At 37.8% G+C, this 15,684-nt stretch overlaps 1 protein-coding gene across 1 annotated transcript in view; it reads right to left on the reverse strand.

The window, feature by feature from the left end:
- Nucleotides 1-12,465: 12,465 nt before the first annotated feature.
- Nucleotides 12,466-15,684, reverse strand: part of LOC124616637 (UDP-glycosyltransferase UGT5-like) — a 28,674-nt gene continuing 25,455 nt past the window's right edge. Inside the window, exon 3 of the mRNA XM_047144964.1 lies at nt 12,466-12,524. Coding sequence (XP_047000920.1) covers nt 12,466-12,524 — 59 coding nt within the window. The remainder of the gene's footprint in view (nt 12,525-15,684) is intronic.

Here is a 15,684-nt window from a genome sequence, read left to right on the forward strand (position 1 = left end):
GGGCCATTGTCAGAAATCACCTTGTCAATGTGCCCCACTTCCTTCAAGAAATTCTTGACGAATGCTGTAGAAACTGATTTTTCTGTAGCTTTTCGTAAAGGTGTGAATGAGACAAATTTCGAAGTAAGCTCAACAGTTACGAAAACATATGAATGGCCTTGTCTAGATCTTATTACTGGGTTTAAAGATGTCCAGATCGATATTTTCTTCGATGCTAGCAAGCTGTGCCTGTATATTTTTCACGTAACGTTTGTTTTGCTGATTAATTGTCATCTGCCCTTGTGTAAGACGTTGCAGAGACTGAAATTCTTCGGTACCGGCTGAGTGTCATCTGACCCTGTATCTAACCCCTCACTCAGTTCTGTCACTTTCACGGATAATTCATCTCTTTAGCTGCTGTCGTTAATTGAGTTTCTATCTTTGAAACTTCACTGGTGGTCTGTAATTGCAATGACTCGACATTTTTCGCGAATTCCTCTACTTGCAGTTCTTGTTGTCATGTCTGTCGTTTCACTTCAACAATATCAACATTTTGTACGTGATCAAGTCGGGATACAAGATTATTAATATCTGACTTGAATTCATCACTTACCTGACTTTTCAAGTGGCTGGTCATTTCTTCAAATTTACGATGTTATTCACCTCACCCCGAAACAGTGTGAGATTCTCGTTAATTTCGTTATGAAGCGATTTGAAATTCTTTACATTACTGTTGTTAAATTCAGTGAGTTTATTGTCCTGTCTGTTGTTAAATTCAGTGAGTTTACTCAGTAATAATTGTAAAACATCATTACTGGGGGCAGGGAGGACAACGTTACTCTTCTCTGTTGAAGCAGAAGCAGTACCTGCATTTCCACTAACAGAAGGAAAAGTAAAATTACTCCGGTCCATCGGAGTGGCAACGAGACCAGAATTTCCACTGAAATTGGGGAAAACAAATTACTCTGCACTTTTGAGGTGGAAGCAATACTGGAATTTCTCATAATGAGTTCGGTTTGCGTCACTGTATAGTCATGTCCTAAGTTGCGTGTAGCACACAGTTGTTCATCACGCATTGTTGGCAAATGATCGCCTACATTCCGATTATCCGCAGTCCCGGATCTCAATATTCTCAAAAGAACTTTCTACTCTCTGCTCCGAATTTTCGGAAACTGCGTTTGAAACCGCTTCTACATTCATGTTGGGAAACGTATCTACGTTCGAGTTTGCAGTAGCATCTGCATTATTTTCCATTTTCTTTTGTGCTCGCGTCATCACTGTCGCAATACGAACGAAAACATGTCACTAAAATATACCGCTATCCTAAAAATACCACTGTTCAATTAACTATTACACAATGCACCAGCACATTCAAAATCAAAACTGCTGAGATAAAATTTTGTGTTAATACAAAGCAGTGTGCAAGTGATCAAAATGCTGTGCCGCCACTAATGATTAGTGTTGCGTAAGCTTGAAGTTGGCAGTAGAAAGACGAAGCATATCGAACTACGACTCATCCATAAAAAATAAATAAAAACGTATCCTGGCAGGCATGTCGACAGGTGAAAGTCGCGAGCTCTATCTTCTTATCTCGTGTTTTCTACCGAAAATCTTGTGCTTGTACTCTTGTTAACTTTACTATTACAGAGATAGCCTGAACTTTATTTTTTTTTAATTGGTCCTTTGCGCAACAAATAACGTACTTGGTCTTTTTGTCCCACTGCTTGATGTGCTGCATTCCATTCTTTAACAAAAACGTAAAAAAACCTATTATTCATGCTGAGTGCAATGCATGTTCTGTATAACGGCTCCTGCTGTTGCTGCGGCTGCTGCTGTTTACTACAACTGCATATAATTCAAGAGAAAGGGTTTGGTTAAATCTAAACTCGATAAATGATAATCCAAACGAGTAATTCGTTTTTTTCAAAAACTATATTCTGAAAGCGATTCTTCTTCATTCAATTAACAAAACGCTAGAAGCTCTTTGAACAATCGCTTCGTATGTAAATCTGCCTCCAGTGGCATTAAAGCAATATTTCAAATTAATCAAACTCTTGAGACAGACTGAAATACTTCTCAATTAAATACATAGTGAAACAATTACCTGACAATTACAGAAGAAATCAATGACAAAAATCAATACTTAATCTATTCGCCTAAAAATCGCTTAATGCATGGCATAATTATCTAGGTCATAGCTCAGTTTCTTTTTCCCACTGACGACTGTCCCTGGAAAGTCTTTCTTTTCGCAACCCTTAACGGTAAGCGTGCTACGCTCCGATCTGGAAACATCGTCTACTACACAAAATTACGTCACGTTAAGTGCTTTCGTTTCTGCAATGGAGAAAACTTCTGTTGCGATCATGTTTCCTGTAAGATATGCAATAAAGTCAACCTTAATAACAATAAGAAGAGAACCAAAAATATCATTCTCACCATTCCACAAATTCACAGAGCAAAAAATATTCTTGGCACTCATTCATCACATAATTGAACACAGCTGTGTATTTGTATCAGAACTCCTTTCGTGACTCATAGCTATGCCTTAACTTTACTGTGACTTAGATTTTAAGTAAGTGTGTACTCTGCCTTATCATTACTGTGACTTAAATTTTACCAAATGTCTACAAGCTATATCTTCCTTTATAGAATACCGTGGTGGGTTTCTTTGTTTAGAAATGTATCTTTCTTACCTTCTCTTGTTCTACAAATGTATGCAAAGTGCTTCCTCATTGTGTCACACTACTCATGAGTGGTCCATAAATCCTAATACCCCTCACCTGGCAAACTAATAAACACGAAAAAGCCACATAAATCATCACTCTTCAAACTACGTCATAAATCAGAACAAGTGTCAGTTCGGAGGTTTCCTAATTGTACTATTGCGCATCAAATATACCTTTTAAATTCAGAGCCACTTATACACTATATTTTACCTGAAGATAATGTCAACAGTTTCTGTTATTTCATGTTATTTCTCCCTAAGAAACGTACATAGTTGTTTCTTGCATTTTCCTTCAAATAAGTCACGAAAATTTCATTGTTTCAGTGAACAATCGAAAGATGTCAACAGCTGGTATAATCCTCTCGTCATAAATGTTCCTTTGCAAAGTTCTCATTCTCTCAAACAACACAAATCATTCATAATCATTCATTCTTGGTCTTTCATACAGGATAGATTGATAGTAAAAGATTAATAGAAAACAGGTTAGTCCAAGATTATGAAACAGTACTGAAAATTTAAATCGGAAGAATATACCGTAACGGCTGGGGCACCTATGCTCAGCAAACATATATTTACTAAAGATCAGTAAATCTCCTAAGACCTTATGGCTTGAAAATTTTAATGTGTGGTAAGTGATGAAGACCTCGCGATTTATGTATTCGTATTGTCTCAAGTTCCACAGCGTTTCTGGTGTGCGCAACGCGTCGTATACGGAAGGGTCCTTCACACACTAAGAAAAACTTCCTACTCAAAATTTTCCCTTACGAGATAGTCGATGTGATCTAACCAATACTTTTTGACCTACCTGTAAATTCTTGACGGTGACTAGTGGATTATGCAGCTTCTTTCTTCTGCCTGCAAGTTTCTTGATGTTCTGTAATGCTATACTTACCACTTCATGGTGCCTTAAACGTCGCTATGCAGGGAAGGCTACTAATTGTTTTATCCTATCTATATCTACATCTACATCTACATCTACATCCATACTCCGCAAGCACCTGACGATGTGTGGCTGAGGGTACCTTGAGTACCTCTATCGGTTCTCCCTTCTATTCCAGTCTCGTATTGTTTGTGGAAAGAAGGATTGTCGTTCTGCCTCTGTGTGGGCTCAAATCTCTTTGATTTTTCCTTCATGGTCTCTTCGCGAGATATACGTAGGAGGGAGGAATATACTGCTTGATTCTTCGGTGAAGGTATGTCCTCGAAACTTCAACAAAAGCCCGTATCGAGCTACTGAGCGTCTATTCTGCAGAGTCTTCCACTGGAGTTTATCTGTCATCTCCGTAACGCTTTCGCGATTACTAAATGATCCTGTAACGAAGCGCGCTGCTCCTGTCTGGTGGTTGTTTATTTTTCAACACAAACAGTGGAGGCAGGGTAGTGGAATCATTAGGTAGGTCATTAATAATGTTTTGGAAATCGGATAAATGTACATCAGAGTTTCCATGTTGGCGATGGCCGTACAATCTGCAGAGTTTACCTAACTCCATCATGATACGTTCTGATGGCTTACATGATGACATAAAACGTGATATAAATACTGGTTTAATTTTCTGCGTCACAAGGTTTTCAGCCAACTGTTGGAATGGAATTGTGGGCCATTGTCAGAAATCACCTTGCCAACGTGCCCCACTTCCTTCAAGAAATTCTTGACGAATGCTGTAGAAACTGATTTTTCTGTAGCTTTTCGTAAAGGTGTGAATGAGACAAATTTCGAAGTAAGCTCAACAGCTACGAAAACATATGAATGGCCTTGTCTAGATCTTATTACTGGGTTTAAAGATGTCCAGATCGATATTTTCTTCGATGCTGGCAAGCTGTTCCTGTATATTTTTCACGTAACGTTTGTTTTGCTGATTAATTGTCATCTGCCCTTGTGTAAGACGTTGCAGAGACTGAAATTCTTCGGTACCGGCTGAGTGTCATCTGACCTCGTATCTAACCCCCTACTCAGTTCCGTCACTTTCATGGATAATTCAACTGTTTAGCTACTGTCGTTAATTGAGTTTCTATCTTTGAAACTTCACTGGTGGTCTGTAATTGCAATGACTCGACATTTTTCGCGAATTCCTCTACTTGCAGTTCTTGTTGTCATGTCTGTCGTTTCACTTCAACAATATCAACATTTTGTACGTGATCAAGTCGGGATACAAGATTATTAATATCTGACTTGAATTCATCACTTACCTGACTTTTCAAGTGGCTGGTCATTTCTTCAAATTTACGATGTTATTCACCTCACCCCGAAACAGTGTGAGATTCTCGTTAATTTCGTTATGAAGCGATTTGAAATTCTTTACATTACTGTTGTTAAATTCAGTGAGTTTATTGTCCTGTCTGTTGTTAAATTCAGTGAGTTTACTCAGTAATAATTGTAAAACATCATTACTGGGGGCAGGGAGGACAACGTTACTCTTCTCTGTTGAAGCAGAAGCAGTACCTGCATTTCCACTAACAGAAGGAAAAGTAAAATTACTCCGGTCCATCGGAGTGGCAACGAGACCAGAATTTCCACTGAAATTGGGGAAAACAAATTACTCTGCACTTTTGAGGTGGAAGCAATACTGGAATTTCTCATAATGAGTTCGGTTTGCGTCACTGTATAGTCATGTCCTAAGTTGCGTGTAGCACACAGTTGTTCATCACGCATTGTTGGCAAATGATCGCCTACATTCCGATTATCCGCAGTCCCGGATCTCAATATTCTCAAAAGAACTTTCTACTCTCTGCTCCGAATTTTCGGAAACTGCGTTTGAAACCGCTTCTACATTCATGTTGGGAAACGTATCTACGTTCGAGTTTGCAGTAGCATCTACATTATTTTCCATTTTCTTTTGTGCTCGCGTCATCACTGTCGCAATACGAACGAAAACATGTCACTAAAATATACCGCTATCCTAAAAATACCACTGTTCAATTAACTATTACACAATGCACCAGCACATTCAAAATCAAAACTGCTGAGATAAAATTTTGTGTTAATACAAAGCAGTGTGCAAGTGATCAAAATGCTGCGCCGCCACTAATGATTAGTGTTGCGTAAGCTTGCAGTTGGCAGTAGAAAGACGAAGCATATCTAACTACGACTCATCCATAAAAAATAAAAAAAAAACGTATCCTGGCAGGCATGTCGACAGGTGAAAGTCGCGAGCTCTATCTTCTTATCTCGTGTTTTCTACTGAAAATCTTGTGCTTGTACTCTTGTTAACTTTACTATTACAGAGATCGCCTGAACTTTATTTTTTTTTTAATTGGTCCTTTGCGCAACAAATAAGTTACTTGGTCTTCCTGCTCCCACTGCTTGATGTGCTGACTTCCATTATTTAACAAAAACGTAAAAAAACCTATTACTCACGCTGAGTGCAGTGCATGTTCTGTATGGCGGCTCCTGCTGTTGCTGCAGCTGCTGCTGCTTACTACAACTGCATATAATTCAAGAGAAAGGGTTTGGTCAAATCTAAACTCGATAAATGATAAGCCAAACGAGTAATTCGTTTTTTTCAAAAACTATATTCTGACAGCGAATCTTTCTCATTCAATTAACAAAACGCTGGAAGCTTTTGGAACAATCGCTTCGTATGTAAATCTGCCTCCAGTGGCATTAAAGCAATATTTCAAATTAATCAAACTCTTGAGACAGACTGAAATACTTCTCAATTAAATACATAGTGAAACAATTCCCTGACAACTACAAAAGAAATCAGTGACAAAAATCAGTAGTTAACAAGTTCGATATTTTACACATAGCTGCACAACAGCAACGGTTTCACGTAATAAAATTATAAACAGCCGACCAGTTGCAATGGATAAAGAAATTCTTCACCTAGGTTTCGTCAAATATAAATTTGTCTTCCTCGTCGGCTGTGAGCTCTGCAAGATCCATGAGCTATTTTATATTAACGTGACAAACCCTAATTCTAGGGCTATATTTTATTTTTGACACATGGATCTATACCGACAATTGTAAAAACGGCGATGGTACATTAGTCCTTACTAATGTAAAATTGTTACCTTCTGATGAAGACAAATTTATATTTGTCGAAACCTAGGTAAAGAATTTCTTTATCCATTGCAACTGGTCGGCTGTTTATAATTTTATAAATCTATTCGCCTAACAATGGTTTCCCTTCAGAATTTAACTCCTATCATTATCAAAATTCCCGTCTTCTGCTACACACATACACTAACCCTTTTCTTTAAATTAATAAGCACGCTGCAAATTATAAAAAATATCAATTCAATACCAAATCCTGTGTGGCTGCTGGTGGACACGGCAGTACGGCAACTCGACTTCGACCCCTCGCGCAACACACGTGCGCACCACAGCAGGCGGGCTCCTACACTGGCTTCCAAACTGCCACTAATTAGTCCGTGCACTGCGAAGCGCGACAACAATGTCTTAGATTCCAGAGCTTGTGTATGCGCGTTGTAGCCAACCTTCAAATCCTAAGAGACTATTGCCAACTCTCAATGCTGTATTCATTTGATGGGTAACTGTGAAGGATGTGAAGTTCTGACAAGCATTTGTGAAATGTAAACATATAAAAAACGTAATAAATCAAGAAGTAAAGTAGATAAAGATACACATCTTTCAGGGATATTAAGTGTAGTGCGATTCTATCATCAGTTACAATGTATATTGAAATCGCATTGTTCTTAAGACAGAGGCTCCCTGTAGTAGTAGTAGTAGTAGTAGTAGCTTTATTCATCCATAGATCTCTTTTTACAAGGATATAGGACATGTCAAAGTATTTACAAATTTAGATCAATTAAAAAATATAATAATTCGTGTATACATATATTTATAGACTTCTAATTAGAGACAATCATTAGATTTACTCCTGGTATACAATACTTTTTTTACAAATAACTTATTAAATAATGTAATGCCACATTCTTCACTCATATCTCACTAACAGTCACTGCACACACTATACACACATTGTTCCATAACACATCACTCACTAAACACACACACACACACACACACACACACACACACACACAAACACACACACACACTGGTGATCTCTGGGCCACTTTCTGTACCGCAACTTCCCGTTTGCTATCTCGAAAAGTTGAGTCAGCATCTCTCCATAATGAGTGAGATGTTGATCTCAGAAAGAGGAAGAGGTGTTAGTATTGAGCCATGCATAGCTTGGGGGTAAGTATTTCTAGAAAGGATAAAAAAGAAGGAAAAAAACCTAAAGTGAAGGTGTTATGTGGTATGTTTCGTATTTTATAATCATTATTATTATTATTTATTTGTATAACATTTTTTATCAAACCCCTACTCTGTTTTAGCTAAGTAACCCTTCAATGTATAAAATGTATTGCATAACAAGTATTTTTAGTTGCCTTTTTAAATAAGTGTATTTTTGCAATTTCTTTAATCTCTTTTGGTAATTTATTGTACAGTTTTATTCCTTGGAAGAAAATGCTGTTTTGAGTTTTATGTTTATTTCTTCTTGGTAAATGTAAGTTGAGTATCTCTTGTTGAATGGCCAGGGACAGAGCTGTTTGTGCAGTAATTACCAGTGTTATTTTTGATGTGTGCAACTGACTGGAAAATGTATTCACATGGAGCAGTTAAAATCCCCAGTGTTCTGAACAGACCTTTACAATGAGCTCGACTAGTATTTTTGGTTATTATTCTTATGGATCTTTTCTGGAGTTTGAAAATTGTGTTCATATTTTGTGCATTTGTTCCCCAAAAAGGAATGTCTTAGCTAAGAATTGAGTGTATATATGAATAATATGAAACTGTGAGAACAGTGTTTCCCTGTGAAATATTAACTTCTCTAGTTATAATGATATTGAAATATTGTTGTGTCATTCGATGCGCCTCATTGTTCTGAGATCGCAGATGTATTCAGATTTACTTGGATGCTTGATTGGGCATTATTAATGATTCTTGACAATCTATAGGAAGCCATCTTTCAGCTTGTCAGACACCCCGCCACTGAGATCTGTCTCCTGCACATGAACCATCGAAGTAACATCCGTTCAAATTTCCAGCTTTGGGATTTACCCATTTCTCGCGACACTGCTCGTCTTTTTACATGGACTCACCCGTACTGCTCACGTAGCTGGACCTGGTGCAGCGCCCTGAGCCCTGGGTCGACAAACATTCAGTTGTACAGCAATTTCACTTCCCTCACGCCGCTTCCAGGCGGCCAAATCCCTCGCCTGTATATGCATTACTTCACAAGCGACTGTTTTGGGAGTATCAAACCATCTACATGTTAAGGAGTTGATTCCTCCGTTTTCTTTATTAAGACAGATTGTTAACCATGTGTCTAAAGGCGTTTATTCCTTGAATGACAAGGAGGGACTTTCTTAAATTCAGAGGAAGACCTTCTTCATGGATACACATCATGCAGTTACCTAGCTGTTAAGATAATCTTAAAATAACTTCGAAATATCGGCTACATTATTCAAGTAACAAAGATCGCTTTGTCCACTTGAAACATTGCATTCTGACAGTGTTTCTGATTATTACAGTTTATTTTTAAAACTGTACAGCCGGTCCCAACTACTTGAATCAGGGTGCCTAGTTGCATCTTGTCTTCGACAGTGTGCATGCTCGCTTTCTGTGTAGGCTGCCCTGCAGCTTACGGTTAGTTTAAAGCTGGCAGACACAACTCTTCCTCCCCAGGCTGGCTACATTGTAGGTAAAATGTGACATTATTCTAACAGTTGATTTCCTGTCACCATTTCAAATGCGATTCTTTTGCAGAATAGCTTCATAAATGATTAATTTAATATCCACGACGTTCCTTCTTTCCTAGATTAAAGGAGGGCCTCAGCTGCCATGTTTTTATTTAAAGGTACTCATCCTTCATCCATTTGCAAGTTAGAAATTTTAAATATCTTTTGAGAATGTTGGGAATTTTCTTTTATCATCTTTTAACAGACCACTTGTATGGATTGACTGTAATCAGGCACAAATCTAATTTTTTTTATTTTCCATTACCTGCCACTGCCCAAATTTAGAATTGTTTTATACATTTGTATACAGATAAACACCTCATGAAACAAATATATGAGTGCGAAACTGGTCATGTCTTTGAATAAAAATTTTAAACAGTAGAACAGTCCTTCTAATTCAACATGGAATACTTCGACTATGGGTGCCCTACATATACAGTGTTATTTTTGAAAGAGCCAGGTGAGAAGTGAGATATCTGAGATGTCAGAATATTCTGATTCTGGTATCTTATTCAGTACTGCTTCTAAGAGGGTTGATGCTGTGTCTCATAGCGATTCAGTTAGTAGCTTTGTTAATCAGTAAGGAAATGTTGGAAGAAATGATGTTCACATGATAATCAAGAGACTGATCGTATTGTCATGAATTAGGAAGCAATGAAATCTGGGGTGGTTCACTCACCTCAGTCTACTAGTACCTGTGTTGTCTCAGTAGATGGTTCTGCAGCTTCTGAAATTTTTTCAGCTTGTACTGTTCAGGTTGAATTGCAGAATATTACTTCTGCTCCAAAATTTGCTATTCATCAAGACCTTTTCAATACATTGCGAACGACTATGAAGGAGGATAACAAAGAACATTATAAAAAGTTAGGGGTGGTTATTTGATCATAAGAGAACATGTTTATTGTTGAATCTACCAGGAGCAGAAGGTTCTTCTACAAGTTAAGTTTGTTACTAGATCATCTACTATTAGTCTGTTCCTACTTCATCCGACTGCTAGTGCTGAGAAGTGCCAAGCAATAGTAATGATTTAAAGGGTGTTACAGTTGTTATGGAGAATTTTCTTTTTGTATGTGACGACCATAAGGTACACATAAGTATGGAGTTAGTACCTAAAGCTGAAACCAAAGTAATCAGTAATACAGAAAACCGAGTGTTACTGTATATAAGGATGATCAGGAACATGACGATGGGAAGTACTCAGCGTTATAACTGAGGTTGTGCTTGTTGCAGGTTGAAATTAGTTGCTAGTACAAGCAGCAGAACAAGTGATGACTATAAAAACTTGAAACCAGGTTTGGAACATCATGTGAATGCTGCTGAAAATGAGCCTGTAGTAAGCGAAGATAAAGTCCGTGAAATATGCGGGGAAGTAGGTGAATTTCAAAGTACTGTAGGTAACGTTTTGGCAAACTGCAGGTGCATCTCTATTAGTGTAACGTCAACAGGTGTTGAATAAGTTTATTTCTGTTGTCAGATGATTGTGGAGATGTGGCCTAATTGACTGGTAATGAAAGTGCACAGAGCAGTGGAGTTTCAGTGCACAGTAAGTTTGATGAATTGCTGGTGAGCGATTTCCCTTGCATACGTGGTAATTCAGTTATGGGAGCCTTTCGTTAGGATGCTGCAGGATATAGCTGGGATAGGATTCAGTATAAAGATGGCACATAGTCACCCTTAGAATGGATCTCAGTGTGTAAGTGTTTTGTAGCACTGTAGTTTTGGTAAGAAGTGGTGAGCAGGGAGTTTCCAGGATCTTTTATTTGTTTATTAATAACAGATTTTCTCTTTATAAGTGCAAATAGGCAGTGAATATGAGGTTTTCTTCTTCTTAGTTAATAATTTTGTGATTAGCATCAGCTTTTTCTTATATCTTTCTTGTATTGTTCCTTTGGTTGCTAAAATTTTCCAGTCTGACTACGTGTTTGATGACAAAATTATCTGTTGGGTTTGGCACTTAGGAAATTAAACTGTACAGTAATTTTCAGATGATAGGCTTTCTTGTGATAGTTTTATTTCCCATGTATTTTGTATATTTCCTTGATATTAATGCTTTGTTCTCTGAGGGCGGCACTGCAGTGTGCTCAATAGTATTCCTGTCGTCTCTGTGGTGAAATCTGGTGGAATGAGTATGACTGCTATTCCATATGATGTCCATGGTGTGACATTGCTACAGGTGTTTGTTTTTTGATGAATGTTTTGGGCAGGGAAGGATGATTTAATTATTGTGTTATGTAATGAGGTGATTAAGGATGAGTAATTGTGCTTTCTGTTTACGAAATTTTGAGAAGTGTCCATAGTAGGAAATTCATTTTGTATGCACTGAGGTGTAGTCCACGTTGGATGTAGAATGGTGAAGTGGAATTGCCTTTATCACTGAACATACATTGGTTATTGTTTGTATGAGAATTAAGCTTGGTATGCCAGTGTGCTGTGTGATATACGTGTACTAAAGTGAATCAACAAGTAAGATATGTTTGAATACAACAAGGAGCCTTAGCTGAAGCAGTATTTACTTTACCTTCCAATTATTGTGCCGTTTCTTGTTCCAGTACCATTTTGTATCAGCATGAATGTGTTTATTTTTCTGTTACTATGATTGATAAGAAGGTGTTGTGAAGTGAGTTAGCTGTGAATAAATGTGTATCCAAGTGAGTATTTATAATGTACCCAAGAGTTGGGTTTACAAATGAATCAGGTACATAAATGAATATTTTCTGGTGTTTAAGTGGGTCAAAGTACATATTGTGTGGTTTTGTAATATCAGGAAAGTAACATCTGTTGGGATCTGATAAAGTAGCATTCCCAGTAAGGGTTTTGTTTTGTCATGAATGATCATGACATGATGTCAACTGTCAGAAATATTTTCACATGTGCAGTGTCTTGAAAACTGAGTTGTAGGCCTAAAACTTTTTATGGAGAAGAAATTACATGTTCTGGTTAATTAAAATGGTTAATTTTGGTTATAGTGTTGTTTTGTGCTTAAACCTTTATAAACTTTTAAGTCAGTAATTCTATAATATTTCAAGCCTAAAAACGCTGAGCAGAGTGCCCTAGATGAAGGAAATCTCTGTCACATGTAAACCGTAAGGAGAATTTGATTTCTGTGCACCTGTAAAAGAAGGGAAAAAATGCTGTATGAAATTTCAGGGTGAGGCCATTTTATGATGATTTATTAATGCATACTAGATGATTTTACTCCCACCAGCACAGTATATTGACTAAGGCAAGCATATGAGGACTACTGGGAGATGAGTACGATTAAATATTTAACCCCCTATCATATCATGTTTTGGCAAGTGATCAACATGATGATTTTCGAAGTCGATTAAAGCAAGAAAAGTGAAGTTACGTAAAACCTCCAGAATTATATGTTTTCAGTGAGTGTAGTATATTTTCCTGTATTTTCAGTAATGGAATGGATTATGAGTGACTACACGATCGCTGGAAGTGTAGATCATTTTGAATATGTTGTGATGAGTGAGTGTAATTTGGCCATTGAGTGTGCCATACTGTGTGCATGAGTGTCTTGTTGTCCAGTGGTAATTATTTGTGTGTTTTAAAGCTGTGTGTTCTTATGTAGCGATGGTAATGTCGTAATAATGATGTTTTCTTCCTAGCCGCTTGGTTTTCTTAGTGTTACACAGGTTGCATGTCTATGATTTAATGTTTTGATCTTTTTGTAGTGAGCTGCTTCATTTACATAAATTGTGGTCCCTTTTTTGTAGTCACGTTAATATTTCTTGCAGTGTGGTGCCTGACTGATTAGTAGTCATTACTTAATGATTATCTGACTTAGTTGTAGTGCACATGGCAATTTCTATTTCTCATTGTCTTATTATGTCCTCAGTGTACCGCAACAGTTTATTTGGTATGTTCAGATACTGATGGTGTATTTAGCAAACCGTTAGTTTTTGTGTATGTCACGTACTAGGTGTAGAAGTATGAAGCCGAAATTTGGTTGCAATAATTACACGTCTGTTGTTTGAAACTGATAAACAACATTTTATTCAAAATAATCTCCATTGCTACTTATAAGTTTTTCCCATCTCTCCGGGAGGCTAGGAATCCCACGCCAAAAAGCAGTTCTTCTTTTGAAGCGAACTATTCAGCGAGCCATTTTCGTACATTTTCATACGAATTGAAGCGTTGTTCAGCGAGAGCGTGTCCTATTGATGCAAACAGATGACAATCGGACGGAACCAGTTCTCGAGAATAAGCCGCATGCCCTAGTAATTCCCAACTAAACGCCTCGATCGTTTCACTGACGTTTTGCTGTGTGTGATGGGGCGTTATCATGGAGCAGTATGACTTTGTGTTGCCTTTTTTCATGTTGTGGTCGCTTTTCACGTAATTCTCGATTTAAATCGATCATTTACTGTTGGAAGCGATCAGTGTTAACGGTTGCACTAGGTTTTAGCAGCTCATAATAGATGACACCCTGCTGATCCCACCAAACACAAAGCATTGTCTTCTTTTGAAAGCGATTTGATGTTGCAGTGGATGTCGATAATTTCCTGGATTCATCCACGATTTACGGCGCTTGGGGTTCTCAAAATTGTCAATTTTTCATCACCTATCACTATTCGATGGAGAAACGACTGTCCTTTGTAACTGGCGAGCAGCATTTTACAAGTGGTCTTTTGATTTGCTTGCTTTCTTTCATTCATTTCATGTGGAATCTATTTTCCCACTTTCTGAACATTTCCACGAAGCTTTCAACCGACGAGAAACGGCGTTCTGCGTCACATCTAATTGTTCCGCCTGTTTCTGTTGAGTTTGAGTATCGTCATCATCCAATATGGTCTGTAATTCGTTGTCTTCAAACTTTTCAGTTGTTTCACCGCGCTCGTCGTTTCACACGTCAAATTCACCACTTCTGAATTTTTTGAACCTTTCGAAACACTGTTTTCCCAAGAGCATGTTCATCAGAAACTTCGATAAGCATTCGATGCGATTCTGCAGCAGTTTTATTCAAATGATAACAGAAAACCAATGCTGTCCGCAAATTGTTATTCTTAGGCACCAAATTCGACATGTTCACGGGTCTGAAGCAGATACCGATGTATCGAACTTGGGTTGCTGTGCGTTAACATTTGTGGTCAGCCGTCACAGGACGCAGATGGCGCTGCAGACGCTGTCTCACTGGCCCTACATTGACGGCTAGCACCATCTATAGGGAAATTCCGGTTTCATACTTCTACACCTGATAGATGAAGAGGCGGTGAGCAGAAACCAACCAGTTTTGCTGTGTTAAAGAATATTTTGCACTGTGTTTCATTTAGGGTATCCATCGATTTTTTTACATACCCTAACTATTCTGGTTGTGTCATCAAACTTCTCTTTTGCTAAGACGTAGGCTGACTGTGATTCTCAAAAAATACTAACTTCTACAATGCTCTTCGGTTGAGCTCTATGATTTTAGGAGGTATTAGTACTACGAAGGATGAAGCATATCAGACACTGCAGCATACAGAAATAGAGATGTTTTTCTCATGGTTACAAATGTCATATTTGTGTATGAACCATTGTTTTTTATTCTACTCTTGAGGCATTCTGCCAGGAGGAAACCGATGTTGTGTGTAAGGAATTTTCCTTTCCCTTGCAGGAGGAGAACAGTCCCTCATCTAGTAAATAAAATGATGTATTTTATGGATGTGTCTCTCTCTCAGCATGAAGACATGGCTTCGTTATGTATTAACATTATTTAGATTCATGAGGTATTTAATACTTACGTTTTTTTTTCTTTTTTTTACGTGATTTGTCAGTCGTCCATTCCAAGGAGTGTGCTGTTGTGGCATAGCACCTGCCATGATTGTATGCAAATACGCAATAAATTAACTGTTGAAGTTCTTGTGTGGCGGATAGTCTTGAATGAAACAGCTTCTATGAAAAGTGAAAAAAAATTCCGGAATAATACATAAAGGAATATCCTAGTGGGACTATTATTTTTCAGTTTACTCGCTGTCGTCGATTTTTGGTGATATTTTCATCACATCGCCCAGATATAGCTGTAGCGACGTGATCTCTTTTTAAACAGAAAAGACACATAATACAATTAACAAAAATATTTTGTCATAATAGATTATACATCTGCTCCACTGTGCTCATAAATCACTTCCAACGCCTCAACAACGTTAATCAGCTGGAATCTCACGTTCATTCCTCCTATTTTATACACCATTTTCACTAACTGTTAGTCGTTGAGTAGTTCATATCCTCATTTTCCGTATATTCGACGTCCAGAAAATCTCGCCCTCTTTCTCTACTCA

The sequence above is a fragment of the Schistocerca americana genome, chromosome 5 (genome assembly GCF_021461395.2).
Source record: "Schistocerca americana isolate TAMUIC-IGC-003095 chromosome 5, iqSchAmer2.1, whole genome shotgun sequence".
Taxonomy (NCBI): Eukaryota; Metazoa; Arthropoda; class Insecta; order Orthoptera; family Acrididae; genus Schistocerca; species Schistocerca americana.